This window comes from Lytechinus pictus, chromosome 3, assembly GCF_037042905.1.
Source record: "Lytechinus pictus isolate F3 Inbred chromosome 3, Lp3.0, whole genome shotgun sequence".
Taxonomy (NCBI): domain Eukaryota; kingdom Metazoa; phylum Echinodermata; class Echinoidea; order Temnopleuroida; family Toxopneustidae; genus Lytechinus; species Lytechinus pictus.
In genome coordinates this window covers 34026313-34045228 of record NC_087247.1, presented here as the reverse complement: position 1 = coordinate 34045228, position 18916 = coordinate 34026313, and the positions used below count along the sequence as shown (strand labels likewise).

Genomic DNA, 18916 nt, shown 5'->3' with positions numbered 1-18916 from the left:
AGGTTTTCGTCCTTGATATGTTATCATGATCTCATCTCATGGAGGTTTAGGAAGGAATATTTTTTAGGGTAGTTTGCTTGAAAAGAATTTTGCATGATGATTGAATTATATCAAACATTCAATAATAATATTACACTCAAGGGCCATTTATTTCCCTATCTAAGATTTTTAGAATGTTTGCCAAATAAGAGGAAAAATATTCAGATACCCAAAAGTTTAATGTATTCCTTTCACATGATCAGGATTTGGCTGACCAAAACCTCTCACCATCATCAATATTTTGGTCGGGCATAACATAGATCTGTTTCAACTGTGCTTGACATTGATTCTGGCTGGCATAAACTCTGTATATCCATTCAAACCAAAGTTAGGCTTGCTCTGGGCTTGTTTTATATAGAATAAGGCCTACATTTACATTTTATGGAAACTTAAAAAGGTACAACACCCATTCAAAATCAAGGTTTCCATGGTAACAATGGAAGAGTTATAATTAATTGTAAGTCATCTAACATTTGGGCCCCAGGTCATATCTGAATGGATCTTGCTGTGGGTATGCATCTATCGATAGCATCACCATGTAGTAATTGTTTTTTTTTAATACATTTTTTGGACAGTGATGAATGGAAGGATGTTATCACGATATCATCAAGCAGTATGACTCCCATCTTTTTTTGTTTGTTTGAGGGGAACATGCACCTGCCCCCCCTTTCATAAAGAGTTACAACTTGTAAATTTGTCATTATGGCAACTACCATGGTAACCTTGATTTTTGATTGGCTGCTGAGCCCTGTTGCCATGGTAGTTGCCATAATGGCAAAGTTACAACAGTTGTAACTCTTTATGAAGGGGGGGGGGGCTGGTCAGGGGTCCATTTCATAAAACTTGTTATTGTAACAAAATTTGAATAAAAGGTAATAGCTACTAAAATTATTCAGTCTGATTGGCTGATAGTAAAGTTGTTTGTGCATTTGTTATTATAACAGACAAGTCTTTATGAAACAGGACTCTGATCTATTTTTGTAACTGATATATTGAAATTTACATATTAATCAACCATGTCTGTAGACAACTAATTTCAAGTACATTGATATTTCAGAATTACTTGTTATTATGGTAATCAAGCAGACATGAAAAGTTCAGAAACCTTTGCAAAACATCAGATTTTCAAAGTTCAAGAAAAGGGCAATTTCTTTGCAGAACCAGAGCTAATTTGAGACCAACCTTCAGTAGCAATCAGGCATGCATATATCTGTCTGTCAAAAACTGCTGTTACACTTGAAAGTTGTAAATCCATTTTTACTTCGTACCAGTATAATACCAAAGTGCACACTGTTTACTTACACCCCCTCCCCTTATCAGTCTTTTTAACTTAAGATAATGAAGTGGGGTGGGAAATAGTAGAAGGGGGTATTGTGTGTGTTTTTTTAAATGTTTTATTAGTACTTGAATCAGCAGTCCAATTTGCGCTTTCAACACTAGTACAAATTCTGAAATTCACCCCCTTCCCAATGAATCCATGAAAATGAGATGATTATTTTTGAAAAAGTTTCCTTTTTATTTTCTCTTTTGTTTTTAGGTGGTTATCATCCTGTGAAGATTCTTGATCTGTTTAATGGGAAGTATCATGTTACACGTAAACTTGGATGGGGGCATTTCTCTACCGTTTGGCTGGCATGGGACCTTACGTAAGTATCTATCTAAATGAAACATGGTGTGCTAAATTTGGGATCTAGGACCTACATGTATTTCATAAAGGATTATGAATCTTCTCATTTATGAAGTAGAGATAAATTTGATCTTTTCCTACAAGCTTGGACTCCTTTCAGAAAGAATACCTCAACCAGAAGGCCAAAAAAAAAGAGCTGGAAAATTTAATCATTTTAATGGTGATTTTACAGTAAATCAGAAAGATATCTATCATAATGTAATGCACCATCTTCTTCATGAAAAATTGTATTTCAAGCAACCCCTGTTGTGAATGTTTGGATGCATCTAAGGTGTATAAAGGAAAAAAAAGAGCCTCCCTGCCGTGATGTTTGTAAAGAATGTTAAAGTTCACCTGAGCTTGTATTCTCAAGCTCAAGGCCTTAAAGCTTGGTTTTAATACCTGTATGCAGCTCGATTACATGGTGGAATGCAGGAACTTTATTTTCAAAACATGTTAGACAATGAAGGGTATGAAACACTAAAGTGTATGTTTTAATTCTAGAGAGTCCCTTCAACAGCAGTATGATTTTCGGCTCTCGCATAAACCTTCTTGCACTCCAAGCCTGTATTTGTATTTCCTTGATAAATTGTAATATATTTTATAGAGTTTTTGATAGTGACATGTAGTTCACTAATTCCTAAAGCTCATTCAATGAAGTAAATATTGTCATTTAATGTGCTATCCTTCTAAACTTTCAGAAAGTAATGTAGGAGTAATAATTGTCGATTAATTTGATATTTAATATTCTATAATACTTTGTAGGGATAGTACCATCAATAGCCTATTTTACATAAGAAAATAAAGGCACATCATGTTTGTGGGGGGGGGGGGGGAGTATGTTAGCAGTCAGACTAGATGTAGTTTTTATTTTGATGAAATAAATATATTTGTGAAACATTTATCTAAATTATTTATTTTGATGAATCGTAAGTCACTCATACATGGATTACCTTTGTTGAAAAAAGTAACTTTTACAAATGCATAGTGGAAAAGAGAGATTTAATTGTTTTGTTTCAGGAAAAAATGCACCCTAGTTCAGTTAGTGAACTGTTCAGTCAGATGTTTAAACAATGAATGACACTGTTTACATATTTCAGTTGTTTTGTTGGACACTGCATTCTTATAGAGTTAGTCACAAATTCATTGAAATGAATATACAGATCAATAAGTTTTGTATTTCCTCTTGTTAATTTCCCCCCCTGATATTCCTCCTCCCTCAAATGCAAATGAACCAATGTTTACTGACAAGTGGAACTTTGTTCAGAGTTTGCTTTTATTTTTATCATTTTTTTGAGAAATAAAGATTATAAAAAGTTTATTTCAAACACCTTTCAGAGAGTTTGTAAAAAGCAAAAATGTAATCAAAGTCTATGATACAAACTACATGTAGATGATACTCAAGTCATTTTTCCTGCTTAAATCATGGTGATAAATGGTTGAGTCCTAAATCTTAAAATTCATGTCTGGATGTTAAGCCTAGGCAAAAAGTATTCTTGATTTAGCAGCAAGGTGGCAGTTGTCCTGTTGACATGCTAGCTGGGAACGTGAACCTGACATACGAAATGAATACCACTATGCAAATATTGTCATCTCAATCGTATGCCACCATCTCTGTTAGTACATGATCACACACACAGTCAAAGAGCCGGATAGAGTGCTGCATTATGTGGTATAGCAATGGAATCATACCACCACTCGAGAGCACTTTGAAGTCAGGGAATTAGTGCCTACTTAAAACAAAGCTTTATGTTGATTGAACTTTACTCTGTCAATACAGTAAGACTCGCCCTTCGTTTTAATGGAAAATATCTGTTGGGTAGACAGATAATAATGCATCATTTAATGTATTAACGAAATATATTTATTATGCTGTCACTTCCTTGATTTCTACAATTAAATTTTGTGTTTATAGATTTAAAAAATTGTTTGAATCTTACAATCATAGCTATATTCTTTAATTCATGAATAATTTTATGTTGTAATAGGAAATTTACAAAAAATGGGGCCCGGGGGTGGTGGGGGATCCTTCAGTTTCTAAAGTGAACAAAATTCATGTACATGAAGTTCTAATTAAGTGACCAGCAATATAATCTATTACTCAGAATTTTTCAAATGAAGTTATCATTCTTGCAAGAAAAAAAGAAGAAAAGATGGATTGGTTTTTTTTAAATAAGATTAATCATTCTTTGTTCTTTAGACATTGATTATTCTGTACAGTTTGTTGTTTCGTTTAAGCCTGCCAGCTCTCTCCTCTAGATTTGTTTTTATGTAATCTTTATCTTGTATTGCATCTATATAATCTTACCGAGTGTTTTCTCTTTCTCTTTTTTTTAACAGGGGAAGGAGATATGTTGCTCTGAAGGTTGTGAAGAGTGCAGAACACTACACAGAGACTGCTCTGGATGAGATCAAACTTCTCAAATGTGTAAGCAAACTCATTATAAATCTCATGTTCTGATGAAAATAGAAAAAGTTCTATAATATTCCGGCCCCCCGGACTGATGCCTATTTGTATAGGCAAAATGGCTTGGTATACATGTAATAGTACTATTGCAATAGTAGGATAAAATGGAAATTTTGAGGGTCCAGGGGGTCTAAAGTAGAAGATCATTTTAGGGGGATTTTGATGATTCCAAATTATTGATTCTTCAATTCAATTCAATATATTCAAGTCCATATAGGAAATTTGTTTCGGGATTTAAATACATACATTTCATGACAACATCTAAAAATACATGAGTGAAAGACATGCAAAAGTATAAATGGCAATTATGAAGAAATAGTGCACCATTACAAAAATATATATATATACAAACATATCAACAAAGAAAACTCGCACAAGGCACCATCTCCTCCCCCGCGCTTACCCAACAAGAAGGTGAAGCAATGTGTCAGTGTGAAGAGAGAGAAAGAGAGAGAAAAAAAAGAGAAAGAGGGGCAAGAAATGCAGAGAGAGGAGATTACCCCGGAGAGAAAGGGAGGCAGCGGGAGGGGGGCAAGACATAGCACTACCTATATTGCACACTGCAGTGAGATAATTTGATATTGCATTCATTTCAAGTACAGTATCGTACACCAGCGACTTCCAAGCATAGATCCCAAGATACAATACAAAGCACGAATAAGCTATGACCAAGGACCTTGTATAGTAGTAGAAAAATAAAAGTAAAGTATGACCATGGACCTATTATAGTAGTATAGTAATGAATTAAAGTAAAATATGAAGAGGTCCATGGTCACCATGGACCTCTTACAATCTTATGATTTCAGATGCTAGCGACATTTGCATTTAATCTCTGTAAACTGTTTTTCTTCCCAGTTACAACAAACTTTATAGATTTAGAATAATTATTACAGCAAACATGGCTAATCCAGAGCAGAAGAAGTAAAAGACGAAGAACAAGAGGAAGGAAAAGGAGAAAAGAAGAAGAAGGGGAGAAAGTAATAAATGGGGGCACATGGAAAAGTACATACTCAGAACAGTTGTGATATAAGAGTTTCTATAAGAAAAAACTGTGGGTTGTTGGATAAACTATTAATTGAAAAGAGGCGATACCATTTAATGTGAGCTGTTAAATGCCCTAATCGCAAATGGTACAAAACTATTCAGATAGCGATTTGTCCTACATCTTGCACACTGGAGTCGTTTAGAGGGTGTTGTTGATCTTTCATGACATTCTCAACTTTCTTAAGGTTGCGGGCAGAACAGATATTAAGTATAAACCTATCCCCAACTATTTTTCCTGCTTGATTTAACTACCTCTGAATTTTTGTTTGGTCACATTTCCTCAAACTGTAATACCAAGAGAGGCATCTTTATAAAAAGGTGCTCTCAACAACTGAGGAGTAGAAGAGTATGAGGATGACATTGTCAACATGGAAAGACTTCAGTTTAAATGAAAATAAAATCATACGTTTAAAGACCTTCAGCTTTTTTCTGTCCAAATACACTTTTAAGTTTATCGGGAGAAGCAGCATGTAGTAGAGTTGTCTGGATAAATGAATGAAACTGAACTTCATTTCATTTGGTTTGGGAGTAATTTAAAAAAAATGATTTTTTTTTTTAGCATCTCTTGATTTTTATTTGCTTATTTTTAAGTGATTAGTTCCATTTGACAATGAAATCTGTGCAGTTGTGTACGCAGGATTTTTCTGAATGAAAATTTGACAAGCAAGAGTTTCAATAAATTTTTAGGGGGGCTTTGAACCCCTGTAAAGCACCTCCCTGCATACAAAAAGGGTTCCAAAAGAAATGTAGGGGGGGGGGTTGAACCCCTGTAACCACCCCCCCCCCTGCATATGCTACTGTGGATAGCCACATGCTCATATTGTTTTCTTCATATTTTGTTCACTCAAGTCACATGGTACAAGGACAGGAAAGATACATGTGCAATTCCACAAGACATATTGTATCTGATTGTTGAACCATTGGCTTATTCAGGCATTCAGTCTGTCTGTGGTGTCAGTGCACCAAGGCAAGAACTTCTATACAAAAGCTTTATGTTCTTGTAAATCTATGGATTCCCCTCCAAAAAGATTTCATGCAGATTTATATGCTTTTCACACTGCATTTCCTTAACCCCATGCTATCCTTAACCCCGGACTATCCTTAACCCCATACTATCTTTTTTTCGATTCACACTGTCTTTCACAAGCCCGTACTATTTGCTTAGCCGGGGTTAACACCTTAACCCCGGGCAATCACACAGCTCATAAATATTGTTGATTTTACCATACAGAGCGCGATTAACGTGCAATTTCGACTTCTGTGATTGGCTTATGCTTAGCCCCACTTTTGCTTAGCCCTGTTTCGTTTCACACTGCATCTCTTAGCACCGCAGTTGTGGTGCTAGCACCACAATAAGCCGGCTAACCCTGCTTTTTTGCAGGGCCAGATAGTATCGTACTATTTACCGTGCTAGCCCACTTTGCTAAAACGTAGTGTGAAAATTGGGCTAAGCTTAACCCCGGGAAATTGGTGGGGCTAAGACCCCCCCCCTTAGCCCCACCAATTTCCTGGGGTTAAGGGAAAAAGTGCAGTGTGAAAAGCATATTAGTGAACCAATAAACAACCTTCAGCATCAAAATGCCTACCTACCAAAGAAGAGAGATATTCTCCAGTAGAATGTATGCTGCATTTTGTGTGGGCACTAATATGAACGTGTCAATATGGAAGAAAGCAAATACAAGCAGTATGGTATAATTGTCCTAAGACTCTTGTTATTGTCTATCTGGATGTTCTGGCATAAAAATGGATGCATGAAGATGTGAAAACATAGGCTTTTCCACACCAAGTTTTACGATCAATTACAATTTTCATGCAATTATTCTTATAAATGGTTGATGGTGGGTACAAAAATGTATGTTATAAAATTACAATGATCATGGTTTGCCATTATATTTTGCACTGACAAGTTACTCTCTTTCTCTCTCTCTCTCTACCTTTCTCTAACTGTTGCTGCAGTTATTGACCCATTGATTCCCTACCAATTAAAAACAATACTTTTTTAATTGAATTCAAAATATCAAGGTATACCAAGCTGTTGAACTCCATTCCTTTAAAAGAAATATACTTCTCAGGGGAAAAGAAAAAGGTAAAAAGGGGAGGCGGAGATGTCTGATAGAAAGCGAGGTGTGATGTTCATGACAGCAGAGGAAATGAGATTGACATAGATCTGGAGTGTGACATTCTAGATGACAATGACAAGAGAGGGGGCTGGGGATAGATTGTACTATTTTTCAGGAAATTTGATGAGACTGTGTTGACACCCTAGTTTTACCAGTGAGACCAACATCAGGACCTCATACCACAAGCCTTGAGGATTGATTGAGTGGTGGTAATGATTGATTTTTCTTGCATCAACTAAAATTTATTGTACAGCCCATTGCTAAGTTTTGTGTTATGGGGTCCAGATGAATACTGAATGAAAAAGACCTAAACAAGATATGGCATTGTCACGAGGAGCACATTTTTAAATCAATTTCAAATGGGTTTTTAAATAGGTGGTGATATCAGTGAAGTATAAGGCCTACATGTTCAAAGGATAATTAGGTGCCCATTCAGTTTGAAACCCAACCAGTGCACTAACACCTTTTGGCAAGGCAGCTTACCCTATATACCAGCCCTTTCAGTGAGCCCTCAGAAGGCATAGCATTTTTTTATAGAATTAGAACCACTGTTGGTAATATAATAGGCAAAGTTTGAGGACAGCCAGGCAGTTGAGGTGAGCTCCAAAGGCAATTCCCTTCACTGCCTTTGGTTACCAAGTCTTTATGACAGGACCTGAAGTTAGCAGTCAGTCCTCTAGTTTGTAACTAACAAGCATTTGCCAGGAACAACTAACCCACATACAGTAACTACCACCATCACCAGTTTGGTAAACAATTAGGTGGTAATTAGTACAAAATTGCAACAAACAAATGATTTGAATAAAAATATGGTGGCAAGAACTGAGTATTAAATAAAAAAAAATGCCTTTAGATAGTGTGTACCTCCTGTCAGTGTCAGTGTTATTCTACGGCTTCAATCCAGCTACGTGCTCTGATATAAAGAGCATTTGATTAAATGCGGGTTCCGTGGGGATCTCCCTGGAGGCAACATACCATTTAATCATATCTTAATGTAATTACAATGACAGGGATGATCACTAGCTTGGCTGTCTACTGTCTTGGTACAGTGGGTGCTTTCATCAAACATGAATGAAGAAGTGAGAAGTTGGGATAAAGAAGAGAGAGAGAGAGAGAGAGAGTGGTGGAATTAGAGAGGATGGAGTTAGAAGTAAGAGAATAGAAAAGAGAGGAGATAGAAGGTATGAGAATTATGGGAATTACTCTAGGAAAGCTCAGAAGAAAGAACATATTTCTACTTTTGTCCTGCTTTGGTGCATTCATGATACCCCTCAGTTTGTAAGAAACCAAAATAATGGCAATTGAAAGGTCTTCATCGGTTATTCTCTCTCCCGAATTGACATCTAAGAGAGGCTGGCGCCATTAGAGCAGCTCTCCTATGATTAGGGATGCATGCATTCAGCACTCTTGTGTTGTTTGCAAGTGTTGGGTTACCCCAAGCCTTTCTCAAGGAAGCAGGCAGTGCAAGAAGTTGGCTAAAGGCAGTGTCATCCTCATTATGAATACTGGCAGAAGAGACTTGAGGGATCACCCACGAATGACTGGTGTTAAAGCTCCTCGTCAGGCATCCAGCTGGATCTGTATTCACACCATGTAAATGTGAATTTGATTTAAAAGAGTGAGATGTGGTGTTCACATTGCAGAAAGATTTATCTTGTACTTTTTCAGGAAATGAGATCCTGGGAATAACCTTTTAAATGACTGGTGTTAAAGGACCTTGTCAAGCATCCAGCTGGTTCTCTGTTCACACCATGTTAATTTGAATGTGATTTTCAGCCAGTTGGGTGTTTGCATCAAAGGAAGTTGTATATTATACAATGTTATCTTCATTATAAATACTGGCAGACGAGACTTGAGGATTCACCTTTAAGTGACTTACCAGTGTTAAAGCACTTTGTCAAGCTTCCACCTCGCTCTGTGTTCACGTGATGTAAAAGTAAGGTGTGCTTTTCAGTCATTGGGATGTGAGGCGTTTACACTTCACACAGCAGAAAGTTGGTCATCTTTTACCTCGTCATCTTCATTCTGAATACTGACATAACTGACCAATGTTATAGAAACATAGAGATAACCATGTACAGTTACACTTTTATAAAAGTGCACCATATCATGGCAGAATATGATGACTATGAGCATCCAGTCACTGTTCTGTAAACGGCCTGTGTTCACACTTTATAGAATAGATAGCGGTGTGAATCCTCATTATGGATACCGCCAGATGGGACTTGAGGGATCATCACTCATCACTGATGTTCAAGACCCATGTCAGCATCCAATGGCTTGTGTTCATATAACATGAACGACCATTGCAATGAACTCAACCAAATGCAGTGATATGTTCATTATGGATACTGCCAGGCAGATGGGTCTCGGTGGATTATCAAATTTAAATGGTATTAAAGTGCTATAAGCCCTCCACTAGGTTACCATTGTCACTTCAAAGCTATCACTTTTAGAGTGCCGTGGAAAAGATGAGTACTTTTTTTTATTATGCAGGTAGATCGTGAGATATAAGGATGTTATAAAGCTTTGTCTTTTTTTTCAGTGACTGAATTATATGAAATAAATGAAATGAAGATATGTTTATAGATCTTATCTTTAATTAAGGGAAAATGTTGAATGTACTTTTTTTATAGGTTACCGAAAGATGCGAGCTGATTGTAAATAGATAATGAGAATTGAATTATTATTATTATAATTGTATTTCAGATGTCAGGGATTATTACACCTGTTGATATGTAGCTTCATAAAAAGATTTTTATTTCAATACAAGTATGGTCTCAATACTATGATATTTTGCTTGAATGTATGTTTATCACAAATAACACTAGTCTGGTCCTTCATAAGAATCAACCACTTCGCCGAACCAACATATTATTTGCAGCCATATGACTATGAATTACAGTCATTCTTAGTTTACAATCTTTGCATTTGTGAAAATATGACAAAAATAGCTGTCAATAATTCATGAGAGCTTCATATCACACTGACTGAAATTGCTTGTTTTGGAGTGATACTGATTGCTTTCAACAGAACTTTCAATTACAGAAAATGTTTTTTTTTTTACATCGATATCGATGCAGATTTTTATTGCGTTATTTTAGTGTTTCTGGTCATTAGAGAATCAATAATATTTTCATTATTTTTTTTCATATTCAGGTACGAGACAGTGATCCTACTGATATACAGAGAGAGAGAGTTGTTCAGCTCATTGATGACTTCAAGGTTACTGGCGTCAATGGAACTCGTATCCTTTCATTAAAACAACTTAACATCATTTTATATGGTCATGGGTAGACAAGAAAATGGCTGCTGAAACATGACTTTTGGGTGGTATACTCTTAAAGGGGTAGAATAGCAGTGGTGATGGCAAATAAAACCCTGATGAAAGTTGTATCATATTATTCTGCATTCATCAGAAAAAAATATGTGAATTAAATTGTGTGACATTACTTCAATGTATTCTGCAGAATTTGGTGCTTTTGTCCAAGATTAATACAAGATAATGATCAAATTCGATGATAGGCTCAGATTCCTCCATATATAGTGGTGTGCTCAGTGTTGAATGGCATAATGCTTCCATTATTTGTATGGGCAATTGGAATTCACATTGTGGTTACCTGTGTGCATGTAGTTGAACTCAAATAGCCATCTGGATCAAATTCACTCTGAAATAAATGGAGAAAATATTCTAATTTACCAATTCAAGAGAGTGTGTGTATGAAGACAACGTATTTAGACAGAGATGGACTACGTTTTGAATAATGTATAAAGAAGAGAGAGAGAGAGAGAAAAAAAAAAGAGAACCTGGATGAAGAGGGACAGGGAAAGAAGGGAAATCCCCTATGTGCCTCTTCCCAAGAATAAGAGAAACAATTAGAGTTACCATGCAGAGGATAGCTCATGTTTGGCTTGATCTATGAGTCATCCAGATATCCACCTTCCATTTTATGGCCTGGTTGTTTTTTTTTCCTCCGATGTGAGAGAAATGAATTATTCTGTTCAAGATATCCCATCCTTAAACTGGGGCCATCTATACATTAATGCTTTCAAGGTTGCTACAAACCGATGGCAATGTTGTCGTTAGAATGTAAATGTACAACATTACCCTTTCAAAAGTAATTTCAGCTTCAATTTTGTGTAGTTTTCACAACAACATTAGACTTTCATATTTCATCTACTTGATCAAAAAAGCCACAGCAGGTTTTAGAATTATTATGTTATAAGAAAATTGTGCAGCATAAAGAAAGCAAGTTCTTGAGCAGCATGTAATGATACATTGCTACTTTTTCTCCCAGATGTTTTTTTTTTTATCTAATAGGGTGTTTCTACTACTTTTTGTGTTTATAGATTTGAATTAGGAACATGCAAGTTGAATAATAAAAAAGATCTATCCTGTGAATGTAATTAATGACTCTTCATTAAAAAGAAAGGGGATTTATGTCATATAACCAAACTTCCTTCCCTTTCCCATTATTGGAGAGACGCAGGCAATTCATTACCCATTTCTTGTGACATTGTTTTACCTTAACCTGTATTGATATCTCAGATGTATGTATGGTGTTTGAAGTACTTGGTAACAATCTTTTAAAACCCATCATCCAATCAAAGTACATGGGACTACCCATCAGACAGGTCAAAAGCATCATTAGACAGGTATGTAATTCTGCTCATTGTAAACCCACAATAAGGTGGCCAGAATGAGTTATTTTGATTTGAGTTTGAAAAGGCAGATCTTTAGCTTAAAAAGTGGCCAGAAGCTTAATATATAAGAAGGATGGAATAAATCTGAAATAATTATTTGATTCAGTGCAATGTGTGAAGAAGTTTGATCTTCACTCAAGCAGGAAATGTGCATTGTGCAATTTCTGTTACAAACTCTACACTCTCATCAAATGGTCTTTTAAAAACAAATCATTTTCTTTTGAACGTTACAACTTCATAAATTGACATTTGGTGAAAAGAGAGTTCTTCTTTAAGATATTTTTCTGACATGTGATTTCGAAACACAAATAACTCTTGGCTTATAAGAACATTGGTTGTCGTGCTACTGATTGCAGGTTTTAAGTCAAGTGCTGGTATACAGGGAAGGAAGATTGTGGCTGTTGGAATATCTGCTTTTCCAAGCCCACACGTTAATTTGCATATATATTAAAAACAGGGTTCACATGAAACATGTGTGATCTTGTTATGGCTATGTAACGAAGTGAAGTAAATAGAGCTAATTATGTTCAGAAGTATTCTATCCCTTTGTATAATTATTATGAATAAGGATCTTTCGTAAATTTTCTTTCCACTACACTGACTTCTCCAAATTTTGATGTGCTATTTTACAAATATTTTTCTAAAGGATTGTTCATAGATTCATTTTTTATAGAAAGGTCAGATTCTATTATTAATAAATTGAAGAATAAACATTTTTGCAGTTTTCGGTTTATGTAAAAACAGAAAAATAATTAAGATGTATAAAGCAGGTTTATAAGTTATCAAAGATATTATCAAAATAAACAAATACATGAATCAATCATTACTAGATAAATCAGAAAATAAATGAATATATAAGAAAAAGATGAATAGGTAGACAAATTGACAATCATTTCAGCAATGAAAACAATAATTTTGTCAATAAACTTATAGTTATCAATAAAGAAACATTTAGCAAAGAGAAAATATACCAACCTAACATGTTAACAATATATCTGCTCTATGTTAGATCCTATTTAAGTTGTGGAGTCATGGTTCAAACTATATGTTCAATAAATACATGTTCCTTGTCTAGTACAGTTAATTTTGTAAAAGGTTGACGAGTGTCCAATTGTCACAAGATTTTGTGAAGTGTTTGATCGCTTGTTTTTGCAGGTGCTGGAGGGTCTAGATTACTTGCATACAAAGTGTAAGATCATTCACACCGATATTAAGCCCGAGAATATCTTACTGTGTGTTGATGAGGACACTATCAGGAGACTAGCTAGTGAGGCCAAGGAATGGATGAAAGGAAAAGCAAAACCTCCAGTTTCATCAGGTTAGCAGTATGATATGAAGTGTGTTTACTCTGTAGTGTCGGTGGTACCTGTGGTGACTTTGATGAAGAGGGGATAAAAGTAAGGATGAGGATGATGATGATGATGGTGGTGGTGGTGGTGGTGGTGATGATGATGATGATGATGATAATGATGATGATGGTTGTGGTGGTGGTTGTGGTGATGATGATGAGGAGGAGGATGATGATGATGATGCTGGTGGTGGTGGTGGTGGTGGTGATGATGATGATGATGATGATGATAATGATGGTTGTGGTTGTGGTTGTGGTGATGATGATGAGGAGGAGTAGGAGGATGATGATGATGGTGGTGATGATGATGGTGATGGTGATGATTATAACAAAGATAATGGTAGTGGTGAAGGCAATAATGACAATTAGTCAGATGATAGTTATTATAATGGATAGACAGAAATAGTGTAAGCGATGGTGATTGCATTTTTTAGATAGTTAAAAGAAGTGAAATACAAGATTACTATTTTCATTGTTTGTTTTTGAGAAACCTTCCAATTAAATTGGCCCTTGAATAGAAATCAATATTTTTGGGGGCAATAACAGGCATTTTCATTTTTGTGGTAATTCATATACTATGCAGAACTGTCGAATTGTAATTCGTGCATGCAGTAAATAAAGAGTCAATTTGTTATGTTTATTCTTCTTTTACAGTGAGTACAGCTCCAGCAGAGAAGAAACCTCAGGAGAAGATGTCTAAAAACAAGAAGAGAAAAATGAAGAAAAAACAGAAAAAACAACTGGCTCTCTTGGAGAAACAACAACAGCAGCTCCAAGAGATTGACCAAGAAAAGACCAGGAGACTATCAGGTAACCAACTATACAATCTTATGGATAGAGTTTAACGATTGCATCTTTTCCATTTCTTAACCTTAATGTGGATAAAGGTACATGGTTTTCCCAGAATACAATGTTTTCTGTAACATACACCAATGAAAATCTACACTCTATCTTGCCTTGTACAATACCTTTTCAGAAACAACTGAACCCGATGCTGATAGGGATAGTGAGGACGTCACAACGGATTCACCCCAAAACCAAAGCAACAACGGAAACCAGTCATTGGGAGCTTCAGGAGACAAGATGGTTGAAGTACTAGAGGAAGCTGAAGAAGCGGAGGAAGATGGATCTGTTTCGAGGGTGAAGTCTGCCAAATCCCCAGAGAGAGCTTCTGAGAAATCAAGTCCTGAAGAGGAACAGAAAGGTAACACTGGTTCAATCAAGCGACCTCAATTACTAATGTTTCCTGTAATTTCTAAGAATTTTGCCAAAATTTTCTGTATTGCCATAAGCCCATCTTGTGGTTTTGGCTCAGGTATTGCTATAGCATAAAGGCTAGAGCTAGCTAATTTTAAAATTGCTTATAAAAGATCGTATGGAAGCATGGCAGTATTGCCTCTACATGGAGCATTATTGTTTTCAGCTAATCTTGCCAAATTTACTTTGCTTTATTTTGTTGCCATTTGTTGTTAAAAAACAAAACCACAACTACATACTGTCAATATATATTTTTTATTTCTTTTATAGTTTTCAAACTAAACTGATGTATTTTTAGGTAACACTATGTCAGTGATTCTTATTTGTTGAAAATCAAGTTTGATTTTAATAGTTGCAATTGATTGTAACTCCTTCTGGAATGGATCCCAGATTGTACCAAGCATGTATTTTTTTTATCAGTATAATTTAGCCTAAGTTTAACCAATTGGTGACAGAATGATTTAGCTATGACACATATTTTTCATAGACTCCAACCCACATATATGCAGGCTCTGTCTCCCATGGGTTAAGGGAATTCTGTGAACCCAAGACATTCGACTGAGGAAGCACTTGTTTTATATTGCATATATGATTCATCATCTGAAGGTGTCAATTATTTCTAAACCCCTTCTCTATCCAGGAGTAGTTGTGGATGAAACTGCAACCAATGGGAATGATGATGCTGGTTGTAGAGGCGATGAGGCTGAAGATGCAGATGTCTTCGAGGATGCATCAGAGAGGATACCGTCACCTGTCAACGAGAAAGGAGACGGTCCTGGTAGGAAGGAGGAGCAGGAGAAACAGGAGGGGCTTTGTAACGGGTATGGGGAGGAGAATGGGGATGGAGATTCAGATATTGACCTGCCTCTTAAACCAAAGCTCCCTCTGGATGTCAAAGAGAATGGACTGGATTCAGCCTCTTCTACACCTACCAAAGAAAGTCTCAAAAATGGTAAGCATTGTTGGGGAATAATTATGGAGTATTCTTTATTTCATTTGTAGAAATAATTATCTTGAATCATGCTTATGGGTTTATGAGCCTTTAATGGCTTTTTATACAGTATTATTTAGTTCTATAGTTAGATTATCTACCAGTTTTGATGGTTTCTCCTTTGAAAGGATATATTGCATCCTGGAATGAATCCTTCTCACCCACTCTCTCAATAATCATCAGAAGGTTAAGGTCATATATCGGTTAAAAATAATGTAAATTTAAGATTACAAGCATGAAGTTGAATAAAAATGTAGAGTTGAATTCTGCAAAAAATAAATAAAATCCTGGAAAACTTAAATATCCTCAATACATGAAAGTTGTTTGCATTTGCATTGTTTTGTGTATCAGATGGGTTGTCAAGCATTACAACTGAACCTTTAATAACCTTCCATTGTTGTAAATTTCTCTTTCTTCTGGGAAGGCTTCCGTGACGTCATAGAGGAGGTTCTACACCATTGCAATAAGAACAATGTTTCTTGCGTAGAACTATGAATTGATCATATGAATGCAGATTCTCAATGACACTGTTGATCCAAACAGTATTGCAATATTTAGAATATGCTGCTTTTCATATCCCTATTGAACAGAATCCCTTTTTAAGATTTAAAGGCTATATATATTTTTAACCAAGTCATCATTGTTTTACCTTCGTGCAGCTGCAAACAAGGAGAAAAGTGAAAACAAAGGCAGCGACCCCAACGAGAATACCATTTCTGAAAACTCTGACGAGAGCAAAGACAAAGAGACTCTTAACAATGGAGCAAAAGAGAATGGAAACCACACGACTGTAGACAATAAACCATTAGATAATACACAGGAAAACAAAGACATTGAACTCAATTCCTTGGGAGCGGATTCCATGCTGAATGGAGGGACGACCCCCGAGAAAGCTCAGGCGGATGATGTGCAAACGGAAACCTCTGGCGATGATAATAGGAGGCAGGAGATCGATCGCAAATGGAAGGAGTTGGAAAATTTTAAGGTGACAAATAGTGGGAGTGAAGACAGAGAGGAAGGGAATGAGAGTGCAGCCACCACCCCTGAAGATAGCAATAAAGGTAAAGGATTTTACTTCAGGATGTGGAGAAAGGAATTATGTCATGAAAATAAGAAATACAAGCGCTAATGTTGTTCTGTAGACTTGTGTACAATGGCATTAAAGTTGAGAATATTTCTTTTTATGAGACTTCAATGACAGAGTATCCAAAATTTATGGATTGATATGACCCACGATTGATCACATGTTACTACACAATGCAAACCCATGATAAGTTGGTGGAGTGACTTTGACTAAGTCGTAAACTTTGAAAAAGAATTGTATCCTAATTTTGAAAATGATATATAACTTGTCACAATTGATTGTCTTTAATCCATGTAAATACTTGATTCAGTGTAGAAGAATGGGGGGGGGGGGGGGAGATTCACAAAAGAAGTAGAAAATGAAAAACCATGAGAGAGGGTAAATCAAAGTCACAGATTTCAAGATTTAGTGAATCTGTCCATGTAAAAAGTAATTGTTTCTCTACTTTTTTTTTCTAAAAATGAAATTTTTGCATCAACAGCGACAGCTAAAACATGAAAACTTATGTGTTTGGACAAACATGTTTAACTGCAAAAGCTGCTTTCGACAGATCTTGCAAAATATGCTCTTTCAAGGGAAACATTCATCTATAAATTGTAGAAAAATATACTGTTTGATGATGATGTGGATAATGTTTGAGGATAATATTTGATGTCTGTTTTCAGATGGAGAATTGATAGAAGGTGCCAACTCTCCCGAGAGGAAGGATGAATTACCGATCAAACTGGCTGACCTCGGCAATGCATGCTGGACTGTAAGAATATATCATTTATTTGTCTTTTACTTATCTTACCATAAGTCAGGGCAACATTTGGCCATTTTTACCAGGCATTCCTATTCAGCTTCTTTTCCTTTCTAATCCTATTTCAGTGTAAACTAAACATTTATAGAATGAGAAGGAAAAGGGACTGAGCAGGAGTGTCTTGTCCCCTTCCATTACTCCCATTTCAGCATTGAAAAAATGATATGAGAGTTAGAAGGGGAGAGAGGCTGAAATGGCATTCCTGCAGAAAGATGCAGCCAAAATTGCTCTGACTTGTGGAATAGATTAAGAAAGATTCTAATCATCTTCTCAGGAGTTACTAAAATTACTACTCAATGTTTATTTGACTTGGGTTCAAGATAATGTCTTAAATCTATGCCCTCTGCAATACTACTTTGGCAAAAACAAGAGACTGTTACACAGCTTGTGATATTTAATGATTCTTTCATTGATCAGTTTGCATAGATTATAATCTCTGGAAATGGCTTTTAGGCCTCTATGACAAATTCTTGTTTACCCAACTAAAGTAGACCAGTAAAAGTTTGTGCCATTGGGTAAAATTGGGTGATGATTTTAATGCTTTTGATACAAAGAAAGTTAGTCAATCATATATATCTTAGTAATTACGGCTGCCAAGCTACAGCTGGGGTAATAATATCCAAGTCCTTCGGAAGCGCATAGAGACATTATTCATAATGTGATATGCGCTATACAAGAGCTTTATTATTAAGGTTATTACTAGACAAATACACATGCTCATGCCTGACTGATTGTCAATAGTGAAAGAGAGGGTGTGAGGCTATCCACAATTGTCCTTGAATTGCAATCATCAAATATTTATGTACATTTTTTTTCAATTCCTATAAATGATTTGGATGGCCTCGCATTTAGCAAGGATTTTTATGAATCATTTGATAATACCATTACAGTTTGTCATTATGGAAAATCACCAATCCTCGATCTTTTTGTCACCAATTTTATTGTCTCGCCTGCATAGCAGAGTGAGACTATAGGCGCCGCTTTTCCGACGCCGGTGTCGTCAACATTAAAATCTTAACCTTGGTTAAGTTTTTGAAATGTCATCATAACATTGTGTTTGAGTTTCAGGTCACATGACCAAGGTCAAAGGTCATTTAGGGTCAATGAACTTAGACCATGTTGGGGGAATCAATATAGAAATCTTAACCTAGGTTAAGTTTTTGAAATGTTGTGATAACTTCAAAAGTATGTGGACCTAGTTCATAAAACTTAGACATAAGGGTAATAGTGTATCACTGAATATCCTGCCCGAGTTTCACATCACATGATCAAGGTCAAAGGTCACTTAGGGTCAACAAACTTTTGCCATATTGGGGATATTTGAGGAATTGTCATCATATCTTTGAAATTATATGGATCTAGTTCATGAAACTTGGACATAAGAGCAATCAAGT

General features: G+C 35.9%; 1 protein-coding gene across 2 annotated transcripts in view; it reads left to right on the top strand.

The window, feature by feature from the left end:
• Positions 1-18916, top strand: part of LOC129257401 (SRSF protein kinase 3-like) — a 100169-nt gene that overhangs the window by 72230 nt on the left and 9023 nt on the right. For both annotated transcript variants that reach the window (XM_064096870.1, XM_054895711.2), the window contains 10 exons: positions 1577-1685; positions 4046-4133; positions 10496-10583; positions 11886-11992; positions 13196-13358; positions 14043-14198; positions 14365-14592; positions 15286-15597; positions 16296-16697; positions 17386-17474. In XM_064096870.1, coding sequence (XP_063952940.1) covers positions 1577-1685; positions 4046-4133; positions 10496-10583; positions 11886-11992; positions 13196-13358; positions 14043-14198; positions 14365-14592; positions 15286-15597; positions 16296-16697; positions 17386-17474 — 1742 coding nt within the window. The remainder of the gene's footprint in view (positions 1-1576; positions 1686-4045; positions 4134-10495; positions 10584-11885; positions 11993-13195; positions 13359-14042; positions 14199-14364; positions 14593-15285; positions 15598-16295; positions 16698-17385; positions 17475-18916) is intronic.